The 12683-nt window shown below is 32.1% G+C and overlaps 1 protein-coding gene across 1 annotated transcript in view; it reads right to left on the bottom strand.

Annotated features, from left to right (window-relative positions):
* The window catches only part of LRRIQ3 (leucine rich repeats and IQ motif containing 3), a 160040-nt gene that overhangs the window by 69862 nt on the left and 77495 nt on the right, over positions 1-12683 (bottom strand). The window contains exon 4 of the mRNA XM_041750740.1: positions 9220-9376. Coding sequence (XP_041606674.1) covers positions 9220-9376 — 157 coding nt within the window. The remainder of the gene's footprint in view (positions 1-9219; positions 9377-12683) is intronic.

Raw genomic sequence — 12683 nt, 5'->3', positions numbered from 1 at the left:
TATAAGAGACTTGTATCAAGAATATATAAGGGAAAATATAATATATAAGGAATTCTTATAACTCAACAATAAAAAGAACCATATAAAATGATGAAAGTATTTGAATAGATAGTACTCCAGAAAAGATATACAAATGGCCAATAAATACATAAAAAGGTCCTCATTATTATTAGTTATTGGGAAATACAAGCTTAAACCACAGTGATGTACCACCTCATACCCACCAGGCTGGTTATAATCAAAAATACAAATAATAACAAGTGTTGATGAGGATTTGGAGAAAGTAGAACTCTCATACATAGATGATATGAATATAAAATGATACAATTGCTATGGAAAACTGTTTGGTGCTTTCTCAAAAAATTAAATGTAGAATTACCTTATTATCCCCCTGTAACTCCACCAGGTATCTAGCCAAGAAAACTGAAAAATATGTCCAGACAAATATTGGTATATGGATGCTCACAGTTGCATTATTAATAATATCCATATATTGGAAGCAACCCAATTAATGAATAGATTACTAAATGTGGCACAGTCACACAATAAAATATTATTCAGCCATAAAATTAATGAAATATTGATACATGTTACCTCATTGATGATGGAAACATTATGCTAAGTGAAAGAAGCCAGACACAAAAGACACACATTTTATTATTCCATTTATACTAAATGCCTGGAATAAGCAAAGTCATAGATATAGAAGATAGATTAATGGTTGCCAGGGTCCATAAGGACAACTGCTAATGGTATGGGATTTCATTTTGGGGTAATGAAAATGTTCTGGAATTAGATAATGGTAATGATTGCAACAGTCTGTGAATATACTAAAAACCACTGAATCGAATACTTCAAAAGGATGAACTTTGGGTTATGCGAATTATATCTCAGTGGAGATGTTATAAAAAATATTGTAGAGTTGACAATTCAGTTTCAGTAGTGCTTGTCAGAGTTATAATGAAATGTCAAATATTTGAAGTACACCAAATAATTAATATAATGAAAAGAGACCTGAGAAAAATCATTAAAAATTTTCAGGTGATTTTAGGATTTAAGTTTAAAAAAAAAAAAAACTGCAACAATTTTAGTGTTTATGATAATTTAACAATGTAAGCAAAAAAGCCAATTAAATATGCAGATTATTTTTTAGCATTTGAAAATTGAAGCAGAAAAATAACAAAATGTGTGTAAAACAACACATTTATTATTAACTATAACACTTGGAAATTTCATTTGAAATTAACAAGATTTTAATATATTTTCTCTCTTTTTGAATCCTAAATATGAATTTTTTAGCATCATCTATGGAGTCATAACAAATCAAGTTTCAAGTTAGATTACTTAGAACAAACAGGAACCTACAAAAATGTATTTAAAAAAACTGAAATAAAGAGCTATTAGAACTTGTAAAAAAAAAGGACTGATGATTATTAGACAATTAATATTCCCTAAAATACTGATTAATTACTGCCAAATCTCAGAAAGTAATAAAAAACATAGAGACTGCTCATGGTAGTGGTAAGAAGAAGCACTGTATAATAATGTTACACTTAAAATTATATTTTAAAATCAATATAAAGTAAAACAGACTTGATATTTAAAATATACTTTAAAAAAAGAAGATGGTTATCAGGTCAAAGGAAAATGTACTAGTTACTTAATAATAGAAAATATGGAGTCAAAACATCCATGTCCAGCATCAGTAGGATATAAACTTGGGCCAATTCTGAAGTTCAAGAAAGCCAGATGAAAGATTTTTTTAAAGTCTTTGAAAAACAGGAAATATTTATCAATAAAATTAGGATTGGTCAAGTCGAAATTTAAGAGAAGGCAAGATCCCAGAGTAGTAAGCTCAACACTCAAAACTGCTTTTACTCTAATAATATCTGTAGATCAGGAAGAAACAACTTATAAGCTAAACTATACATTTGATGGCTCAGGAGGTCAGGAGTCAAAAAAAATCAAAGCCCATGTCCACCCAAGGAGGGGTACTGCCCACATTCAAACTCAAAGGCTATACCGTGGGATATACGTGAACAGTCCTAACATGTACCAAAACTTGGATAATCCATAAAATCTCCAGTTTTGAACTTTCAGGTGACCCAATATTGATGGCAATCCTTAGTGCCTGGTGATATCAAATGAAAATACTTGACGAACATAAACGTCAGCTAATTTTTTGCTTTTTATAAAATTAGGCTTCCCCTATGAGTCAGTTGCCCAAAAAGATGGGAGAAACTGAATAATGAAGGGAGAGAGCCAACCTTAAGGGTACTGCATAGATTTCTTGCCTCTCCAGAAAATGGTTCAGGCAGAAACACTCATTGTAGTGCATGGAAATGTCTTTTTTATGTAGAGCAAAAGATTATATCCAAATTATATATTTTAACAAAAGGAAGTCTATGGATATGTACACAAACACAATTGCATTTTCTGTTAAAATTCAGTAATTGTCATTTGTTCCCCAGCTGGTTCTAAAAGGTCAGGCAGGGTAGCATATAGTTCTCTAACTGGCTCTAGAAGGTCAGGATAGCCTGCCGATTTGTGAATGTTCTATGTGAAAGTTGAGCTGGAGCTATGATTATGAAAAACATAATTCTCAATAATAAAAAGGATGGATACTTCATTGAGAAATATTAATAAAGCAATTTGTATTTATATGTGTATTTATATTGGTCTTGTGACTCCTAGGAGATAAAATTATTGTATATTATTTATATTAAGGCTTTTATGTATGGGAATGGGACCAACAGAACTGACATTTTTAAGAATGTGTTAAAAGATGCCAATACAGTTATCATCTGCAATAATTTAAAAGGATCCCCTTAATATTTTTCCCTAGATTTCTATCTGTCTCAGGTTTAAGTCATTTAATTTTCCTTTATTCACTTCAATGCACCAAAGTATTTGTTGAGCAATATTATCAGTACTTTATTGTTCCTATCTCTTTACCTTTTCCAGATGTGTTATGCTATTTAGGTGAATCCTCTGTTCACTTCTCTTTTTTTTTTTTTTTTCAATTCTCTTTTTCCTACTGACCTTAGCAACTCCCAAAGTTTTCACCTCAGATTATATATTAAACTAGTGTCCACTTGCTGCTTTTCAAAATTAATTCTGAAATTGCTAGGTTTCAAATCTTTCCTATCGTCATCTTATGGTGCTAAGCACAATAAACAGTCACAGGTTGATTGTTCTAGAAAGGAGATACCAAGACAGAGTTAAGTATTCAAGAGGTTTACTGGGAAGCAACATCTGTTAAAGGAAAATGGAGGAAGTGGATTAATCGGAGAAAGCCAAACTTTCTGCCAATCACCCTTGAACTCTGAAGAAAAGTCTGTCTGTCTGAAAATCCTACACTGAGCAGAAATGGCCAGGTCCTTGCAACATTGCCGTACTCAATAATTGGCTGGAATTTTCCTAGAGAAAATAGTGTGACCTCTGCTTGAAAGCAGATCTGAACCCTGAAAAAAACCTAAAAGCTGGAGCTCTCAGCTAATGACACTCCTTGCATCTGAGCAACCACAATTATCCTTGTATGTTTCTGTCCTTATTCATCTGGTTCCAAATCTTCTCTCTTTATTCTCAGTAAAATCTTTGATTAAAGGGGACATGCTTTATTTATTTTATTTTTACTGTCAATGATGGGCAGAGAAAATGATATCTAAAAAGCATAAAATAAATACCTGTAAAACTTTATTAAATGACTAAATTTAGTCTCCTAAGTGCTAACAAAGCCATTAAGCTATAGTTTCACTTTTGAACCATTATTATTGCTTCTTTGGACCCCAAAAGAGGGCTGAATGAAGCTTAAATTAAATTATCCTTAGCCATGGGCAGCCCTAGTATCTGTCTTTATACATCCTTCTAATATATCATACTTCCACCTACCACTAAAAGCCACTATTTCCAAGAAGTCTTAATACTCAGGACAACTCCATCTCCTTCAGTCAGACCCATGAGATATATGCAACTGACTAAAATAGATTTGAATTTGTATATTCCCAGCAGTTACACACTTTATATAATCAGTCTCTATTCAGAGAGTTTTTCTAGCTCTCTTTCCTTTCTCCCTAAAAGTTCCAGCATAGAACCTGTTTGATTATAATGTTTTAAGGCTTTAGAATTTGTTTCAGTGCTAAGGACATTGTAAATATTCAAAAAATACTCATTTGAAATGAACTGAATTGCTGAATGGGCCCCAAAATGACAGATAATGACAAAGGACAATTTTTAAAAGAATGTCATCACAAAGCTTTTTTGGGGGGGGAATATATAAGCTGTAACAACATGACAGGAACACACCGAGAATAAAGGTCCATTTCCAGTATAAGAAAGCAATCTTATTTCACAAAACAGTGAAATTTAAAAATAAAATACCTATCCCTAAGCTTCTTTTTAACATCCCACATAGTTAAAATGAGGTAACCAAATCCACATCTCCTGAATCTAACATCAACCATCCCTATATTTTCTTTTTTTTTCTCCCTATATTTTCTATATGGTGCCATCTACTGTTAAACTAGACAAAGAGGGCAGAAGTGAATTCAATATTTCTTGGCTTGTAATATGATTATTATTCTGATTATTCTCTCCCCTTACTCCCATATTTACCTAAATTTAAAGTAGGCGCACACATACACCACAAGTCCTCAAATATGATTAGTTATTTGGATTTATAAAATTAGGGCAAACTCATCTTTCCATCTCTCCATGTGCGGTGTGTTCTTCATAACCCCAGGGAATATCATCTACATAGACTGTGAGTAAATACACTTGTACACTGCACAGTAACCTTGATTAAGTGGAGCCCTTTTCCTTCCTCTTACTCACATAGGCCATGTGATAAATCATCTCACTTCTTTAATTGTCAAAAGAGAACTACAGCTCACCAAAGATATATACAGGTGGCAGGTAAACATGAAAATATGTTTAGCACCACATGGCATTAGGGAACTGCAAGTTAAAGCAACAATATATTATTAAATATCTATTAGAATAGCCAAAGTCTAGAACACCAGCTAGCAAAGTTATGGGGCAACAGGAGCTCTCATCCATTGCTGGTACAGCCACTTTTTAAGACCTTTTGCAGCTTTCTTACAAAACTATATATATTCAGGACACCTGGGTAGCTCAGAAGTTGGGTGTCTGTCTTGGGCTCAGGGTGTGATCCCAGTTCAGGGATTGAGTCCCACATCAGGATCCTGTGAGGAGCCTGCTTCTCCCTCTGCTGTGTCTCAACCTCTCTCTGTGTCTCTCATGAGTGAATAAATCTTAAAAAAAAAAAACAACAACTAGATATATTCTTATCATATAATATAGGAATTATGCTCCACTGTATTTACCTAAACAATCTGAAAATTTATGTCCACACAAAATCCTGCACTTGGACGATTACAGCAATTCTGTTCATAATTTCCAAAACTTGGAAGTAACCAAGATGTCCTTCAATAGATGGATGGATAAACTGTAATATATCCAGGCAATGAAATAGTGTTTAGTGTTAAGAGGAAATGAGTTATTAAGCCATGAAGAGATGGACAAAACTTAAATGCACATTACTAAGTGAAAGAAGGCAATATGAAAAGTCTCTATCTATATATCTTTAGGAAAATATATTTAATAATAATGGAGAACATTAATAGGACTGTATTTGAAGACTGTTTCTATTTTGTTTTACAAAAATGGCATTCAATATGGCATGTATATATCATCAGTCTTAGTTATGAGAAAAATAAAATTTGGAAGCAAGGGAAAAAATTTAAAAATATTCAAAAATTCAACCAAATCAGCATTTTTAAAGCAAATCTTACTTTAGAAGAGATGACTGTCATATTAGATTATGTCCAATGTTTCTAGGAATCATACAGGGGCATAAAGGAAGATATGAACATTCAAAGTATTAAAAGTGGTTCCAAGTAAGAAATCCCTTCCAGAGAAATTGAATTGGATTGCTTTATTGACCCCCCTCCTCATTTTGTTGCTAACTGGGGAAAACATATGGACCTTCTCCAGAAAATGAGTCAAGATAAAAGGTATGTAATGCCCACTTTCATGCTTCAAGAAGGGAAAGTGTTGCTCAAGTTCTAAGAAAAAAAAAAGATCACAATTCTAGGAGGTAAGTTGTCAAAGATTGAGATCTACAAGATACATTTGTTCTTTCTTTCCAAGAGGTTGAAACAGTTAAGGTTCCCAGCCATCGTTTTTTTGTTTTTGTTTGTTGTTGTTGTTGTTGTTGTTGTTTTTACCTCTTAGATGCTTTCTCTCCTTCCTAACAACATATGACTAAACCAGCTTATGGAAGCTTCAGATGTAAAGGTGTGAGGAGGGAAAAGAGCTGCTAGACTGCCTCTGAGATAAATATATTGCAAATTGCTTTCCCCTCCTGCAAATCGTTTTTTCCTTTTCACTACAATGGGTGTGACTTTCTCTCATACTATATCCCCTCTAAAATTCATGTTTGCAAGATAGGAAATAAGTGAAACAATAATACAAAGTCAACAAAGCATAAATGATGAAGAATATCTCATAGTCTAGCCCTGGTTTCTAAAATTTTGCAATGGACTTTCAGGCCAACACCCCAGTTAGAAACTGCTTTGTTTGCTATTACTCCCTGTATATACATCTTCCACAATAACCTTGGAGGAAAAGGGTTGATTATGTCAAAGAAAATTTCAAATATTCTTCAGTGTCCCAGCAAAATTCATCTAACAGTATCAAAACTTCCCTAAAATCAATTATAATAATATATGTCTCCCTAAAACTTGATCTAATGGACCACCATGATTCTGTATCTATGTTCCTCCTTTTCAAGAGGAACAATCACCATCTGACCATGTAAACCATGGATAATGTCCCTAGCAATTATTCCAGATCCTCAACTTCCTATGATTCATTTTTTTTTCATCAGATTCCTTACTCATGAATTCTGACTTTTGGTTCTGTATCCCCTTTAATAGCTTAAGTGTGCACTGTAATTTCTGGATATTTATATGGACCTCTGGCTTTACTGCTCAGCCTTTCTTACATAAATGTAACTTGAACTCAGTCCTCTAGCTCTTTCCATTTTAGGTTACCATGAATATGGAAAATATTATGCCTTTTAGACTAAGTGCATTTAATCCCCAAACAGGAAAAGACAGACACTAATTATTTACCTAATTACTAAAATTTTGATTCTACTCTTGACTAATCCTCTCCATTACTTTACTCGCAGCATTTTTTTAAATGGACTCCTAGTATTAAATACTGATACTTTATTATCTCCTCCCTTTACCCTACTCTTAAACTTTTAAAACATTTTTTGATCCTAGGTTCTCTTAGGCACTCTATAGCATCACTTTTTCTCACCATAGTTTCTAAATAACCAAGCACCAAGTTTCTAATGACTAGATATGTAACTCACAAAAATAACAAATGAATAGTACACCAAGTTAGTGAACTAAATAGGAGACTCCAAATGAAACCACTAGAAGATGGAACAACAATTTAATACAGAAGAAGTAAAGATTCAAAGGTGAATTTTACAATTAAGGATCATTTCAATTACTCTAAGAAACTGAGCTCAAGACACCTTCTATAATGCTTTATGAATAGTAGCTATAAACAGTGAAAAAGCATAGAAAAATGTACAAATTTATAGAATATGAAAAAATAGTTAACATAGTGATGTAGTTAGTAGAGTTATCAATAATATTAAAGAGCTTTAGAAAACTCCTTATAACAAATATATTTTCCAAAATTTCTTAACTTTCAAAATATTTTCAAAGATTTGACAATGATATATTCTATGTAACTTCATGGATAACAAATAAAATGCCTCCACAATATGAATATTTTATTCCTGTTTATAGTAGTCACTTGCCATAATACAACATATATCCATATATGTATATAAGATTTTGCATATGGATATATAGCTATGTATATGTACATAAATCTATGAGATATATACTCTCATATATATATGAGAGTGCAAGTATTTTATAAATATATAAATATATATATCCAAATTAGTTATCAATTGGATATGTACCATATACAATATTCAGTGAAAGTCTGCATTGCATAAAGCACATTTAAAAAGCAAGTAACATGCCTAAATCAGTGAGTTTATATTCCACATAGAGGGCCTAAAGATACTTCACATGGACTTTATAATTTTATACAACATAATATCATCTAGAGAAAATTAATACAGTTGGTACTGCATGCTAATGAAGAAGTTTTTAATAGGATACCTCTGCCTTTTAAACCTATGTTGTTGTTTTTTTTATCCAATGGATAGTTTTTGTGGATTTTGAGGGCTTGAATATATTCCTGTACTATTTCTAGAATACATGTCCTCAATAACATTGAAATCAGACTAATGACAGTCTGGACCTACTACAGTCCTTTCTAACTGTGTTAATATAATGGAAAGACTTGCAGTGCAAGGTATTTAGAAACAGGTCCACGTGTGAAAGTTTATTTATCACAAACTGTTTCACATTATTAAAAGTTTTCTCTAGTTAATTATACTGCATAATCAAGTCTTCATTTCTACCAGTATCTAATATCCAAATTAAAAAAAAAAAAAAACTCTAAGGATAAAAAAAGCACAAACTCTGGAGTCAGAATATCTGGAGTTAAGTCTTAGCAATGCCCCTCAACTGTGTGACTTTTGGTAAGTCACTTAACCCATCAGAACATTAGTTTTCCTTATTTATAAAAATGAGAAATACCTATCTTGTAGTGTTGTGGAACACATGCAAAATATCTAGCACAGTGCCTTATACATAGTAGGCATTCAATTAATAAAAGTTTTATTTTTTATGTGTCCTCAAAACAATACATAATTTAGCATAAGATATTGAATGAATACTATGCTATATATAGTATTATCAGTCTTTAGTAAACTATATTTTTATGTTTTCAGCTACTACAGAGACTTTTATATTATTATTAAAAGCTACTTTCAATAATTGATATAAGAAAAAATATATACAAAGCATAAATTATAAAATGGTTATGAGAATAATATACCAAAAAAGAATAATATACCACATAAATTATATTTGTACTTTTATAACTTTTCTTTCATTGAGAAAAATCTCAGAATATTAACAATGTAATGGAAAATATTTAAAAGAGAATGAAGAAACTTTTACTAAAGCTACATAAATTATAATTAGAGTATCTTAAATAAAAAAAATAAAGTAATAAAATAATTATACTTACATGTTTCCAATGTGTAAGCATTCCTGTTTTATTAGTTTCAGGCTGAAAAAAGAGATCCTTAAAGAGCCTGTCTTTATATCCTTTCTGTATATAAATCCATTTTGTTTCACATTCACTAATAAATTTCTCCTGAGGTTTTTTACACAACAACATGGGGCTGAAGAAAAGGAAGGGGGAATTGTCATTTAGTTTTTTGCCATAAAGAAAAGAAAAAATGACTCATGAATTCACTTATACTTCTGAAAACATAGTAAATTTAATGTAATATTAGTTTCCATATTACTACTATATAAAACTACTTAGGCACTAAGATTTGCTCATCATCATTCATCAAGGGATGAATGAGTACTGAGATATCTCTGGTGATATGAATCCATAAACAATTCTGCATTTATGTCTGGCTATATGTTTTATAATATAATGGCAAGGAGAACAAGACTAAATTATCTACAGAAACATAAGGTAGCCAGGATGAACTCTTGATTTTTCTGCTCCAGTGAAGAAGTAACTTTTAATATTCACCTAGAAAAATTACCTTAGAGCAGTACTATCCAATGTAATATAACATATGCCATAAAATAATTGTAAATTGTCTACTAGCCACACTAAAAGATGTAAAGGAAATAGATGAGATTAATTTTAATAGTTCCATTTAACCCAATATATCCAAAATATTATCTGTAGATGGCATCAACAAACTAATATCAAACTTAATTACAAAACACTAAATATGGGTCGCCTGGGTGGCTCAGTCAGTTAAGCATCTAATTCTTGATTTCAGCTCAGGTCATGATCCCAGGGTTGTGAGATCAAGCCCGTTGTTGCGCTGCATGTTGAGAGTGGAGACTACTTAACAGAGGAGTCAGTAACATTCATTTGTATGATGAAATAGTAAAGTCATTTGAATTAAAATGAGGAACCAAGTAGGAAGATTACAGTTGTCCTTGTTATTAACTAGCAGATCTAAAACAAAATTAATAAAAGAAAGCAATTTTTTCCATTTTTCAGATTTTTAAAGTTGGCTTCATCTATTCACTTCTTCATTCAAAATATTTTCATTGATGTTCTACAAATTAGGGTAAGTAAGATATAGTAAGAGATTAAACTTATAATGACTTCAATAAGAGAGAAGTTTACATTTCTCCCATGATGACCAGTGTTAGCTGGTGGGGCAGCTTTGCTCTATAAAAATCATTAAATCTTGCCTCACCATTTTCAGATACACTGTCAGCCATGCATATAACTGAGGCATTCCAGCCCTTGGGAATGGAAAAATGTGAAAACTAAGGGAATGTAATTATCATTTAAGCACTTCAAGCTTTAGTTGTACTTATTACTTTTGATCACTTAAAAATGTAACAAAAATATAGTCATATGAACACACATAGCTGCAAATAAAACAGGTTAATAAAATCTCTAGTGATCATCCAACTGCCAAAAGAAGAAAATAATAAGAGATTTTTAAAAAAAGGTATTATTCTGAAAGTGACAAATATGTGCTCTGTGAAGAGAAGAAAGTCCCTAATTCCATGAAGCTTATATTCTTTTATAAGTAGAGATAGATAATACAGAACTAAAACACTAGAGACATGAATGAACTGCTTTTCATGTAGGCTAGATTAGGATAGTATTACTGAGAAAATACCATGGGAATCTCAGGAAACAAACAAACAAAAATTCTAGCAAAGCAAACAGCAGGTACAAAAGGCCAGGCAGGAGTATGCTCAAGAAGGTAAGAATATACTTGACATGTTTGGAAAACAGGGAGCAGGTCACTGGGATGGACACTCATGGCTGAGTTTTGAGAAAAGTAGTAGCTTTGAATAGAATCATATTGGGGAAATAATTTCCAGAATACAGTTATCAGGATTCTTTGGATCCTTTCCCCAGTGAAACAACCATTTAAAATGTCTGTAAATTGTCCTAAGGGAATATAGCAAATAAATAAGTAAACATTTATTCAATAAAATATATTAAATCTCAGTAAGAATAGTGAGACACTGATGAATTTAAACAACTTACCCTCTCTTTTCTTTTCCCCTCCTCAACCCAAATTTAACCTAACAGAAGTTCCACTCCAAAAAGGCAAAGACAATAAAACACAGGATCCCTTCCCTGCTTGGTATCCGTTGAGGGCGACAGTATAGTTCCAAGAAATACCTTAGCCTGGATCCATGTTTTAGATAATCTATTTCAAGCAAGAATATCTGAGAGATCTTGGGTTCTCTCCCTCCTCTCAGAACCCACTTATAAGCCAGAAACTCCAGCCCAGGTGCAATAGGTAGAGATTACTATAACTCTCATGGCCCTTGGCTTCAACAAGTGATAAGCAATTAAAAACGTAGCTCTAGAAAAATAGAAAGCTAAATCGTAAACCATCTTGAGATTTACCAGAGAGAACATGGAGAAGAGATAGCTAAGAAGAGTCCTTCTGAGATCTGAACAAACTGCAAAAACTGGTCTCAAAGAGTATTTTTGAAAGGAGCTCAATTCTAAAAGATCACACTATGGAGCAATTAATTTCCCAGGGAATGGTTGACAACAATAGAGTAGTCAGCTGGCAATTAGTGAAAGCTAATAATAGTTGTGATATCAAAGGAATTTAGAGCAACTTAATAGAGAAGTCAGAAAAAGAGAAACTCAAAGAGAATACTGTTAAATCACTATTATTCCAAGGGTGACTGCACTTGGCTAAAGGTTTGCCCTCTAAGGAGCAATATCAGAATCTATTCAATACAGGGGAAATAAAGTTTAGTAAAATAGTCTATACAACTTATTAAACAAATAAATAAATCCTGGTTAAGGATATTATATCAAGGGTGGTTACAAAACACCCTTTAAAATGTACAATTTTCAGCCAAAAAATCATGAGACAAAGAAACACAAGAGTACAAAGAGTAGCCCTTTGAAACTGCCTTTGAAAGGGCATAAATCACAGATACAACAGATAAATACTCAAGGCAACTACTGCAAATACGTTTAAAGGAAATAAACCTCAAATAAATAAAGAAAGGTATAATGGCAGAGTCTTTTCAAATAAAGATTATCAATAAAGACATAGAAATCATAAAACAAAACCAAATGGAAATTCTTCAGTTGAAAAGTACAGTAACCAAAATAAAAATTTTGCCATAGTAGTTCAATAATACATTTGAATTGAAAGAAGAAAAAAAATCAGAAAATTTGAAGAGATTGATAAAGATTATGCTTATAAACAGAAAATAGTGAAGGCAAAAGTACAGATGCACAAAAAAATGTGGGGTCCAATTAAGTCAACCAACATATGAATCATGGGACTTACCAGAGCAGAGGAGAGAAAGAAAAGAGAAAAAATATTTAAAGCGTTAAAACATTCTGCGATCTGATGAAAAATATTAATTTACACATCCAAGAGCTGAAAAAAAAGTTTAAGTAGAATAAACACATAACACATCAAGACACATCACATAGTAAAATATGTTGAA

Source organism: Vulpes lagopus, chromosome 3 (assembly GCF_018345385.1).
Source record: "Vulpes lagopus strain Blue_001 chromosome 3, ASM1834538v1, whole genome shotgun sequence".
Classification (NCBI taxonomy): Eukaryota; Metazoa; Chordata; class Mammalia; order Carnivora; family Canidae; genus Vulpes; species Vulpes lagopus.
The sequence above is the reverse complement of the archived record's forward strand: the minus strand, read 5'-3'. Positions and strand labels throughout refer to the sequence as shown.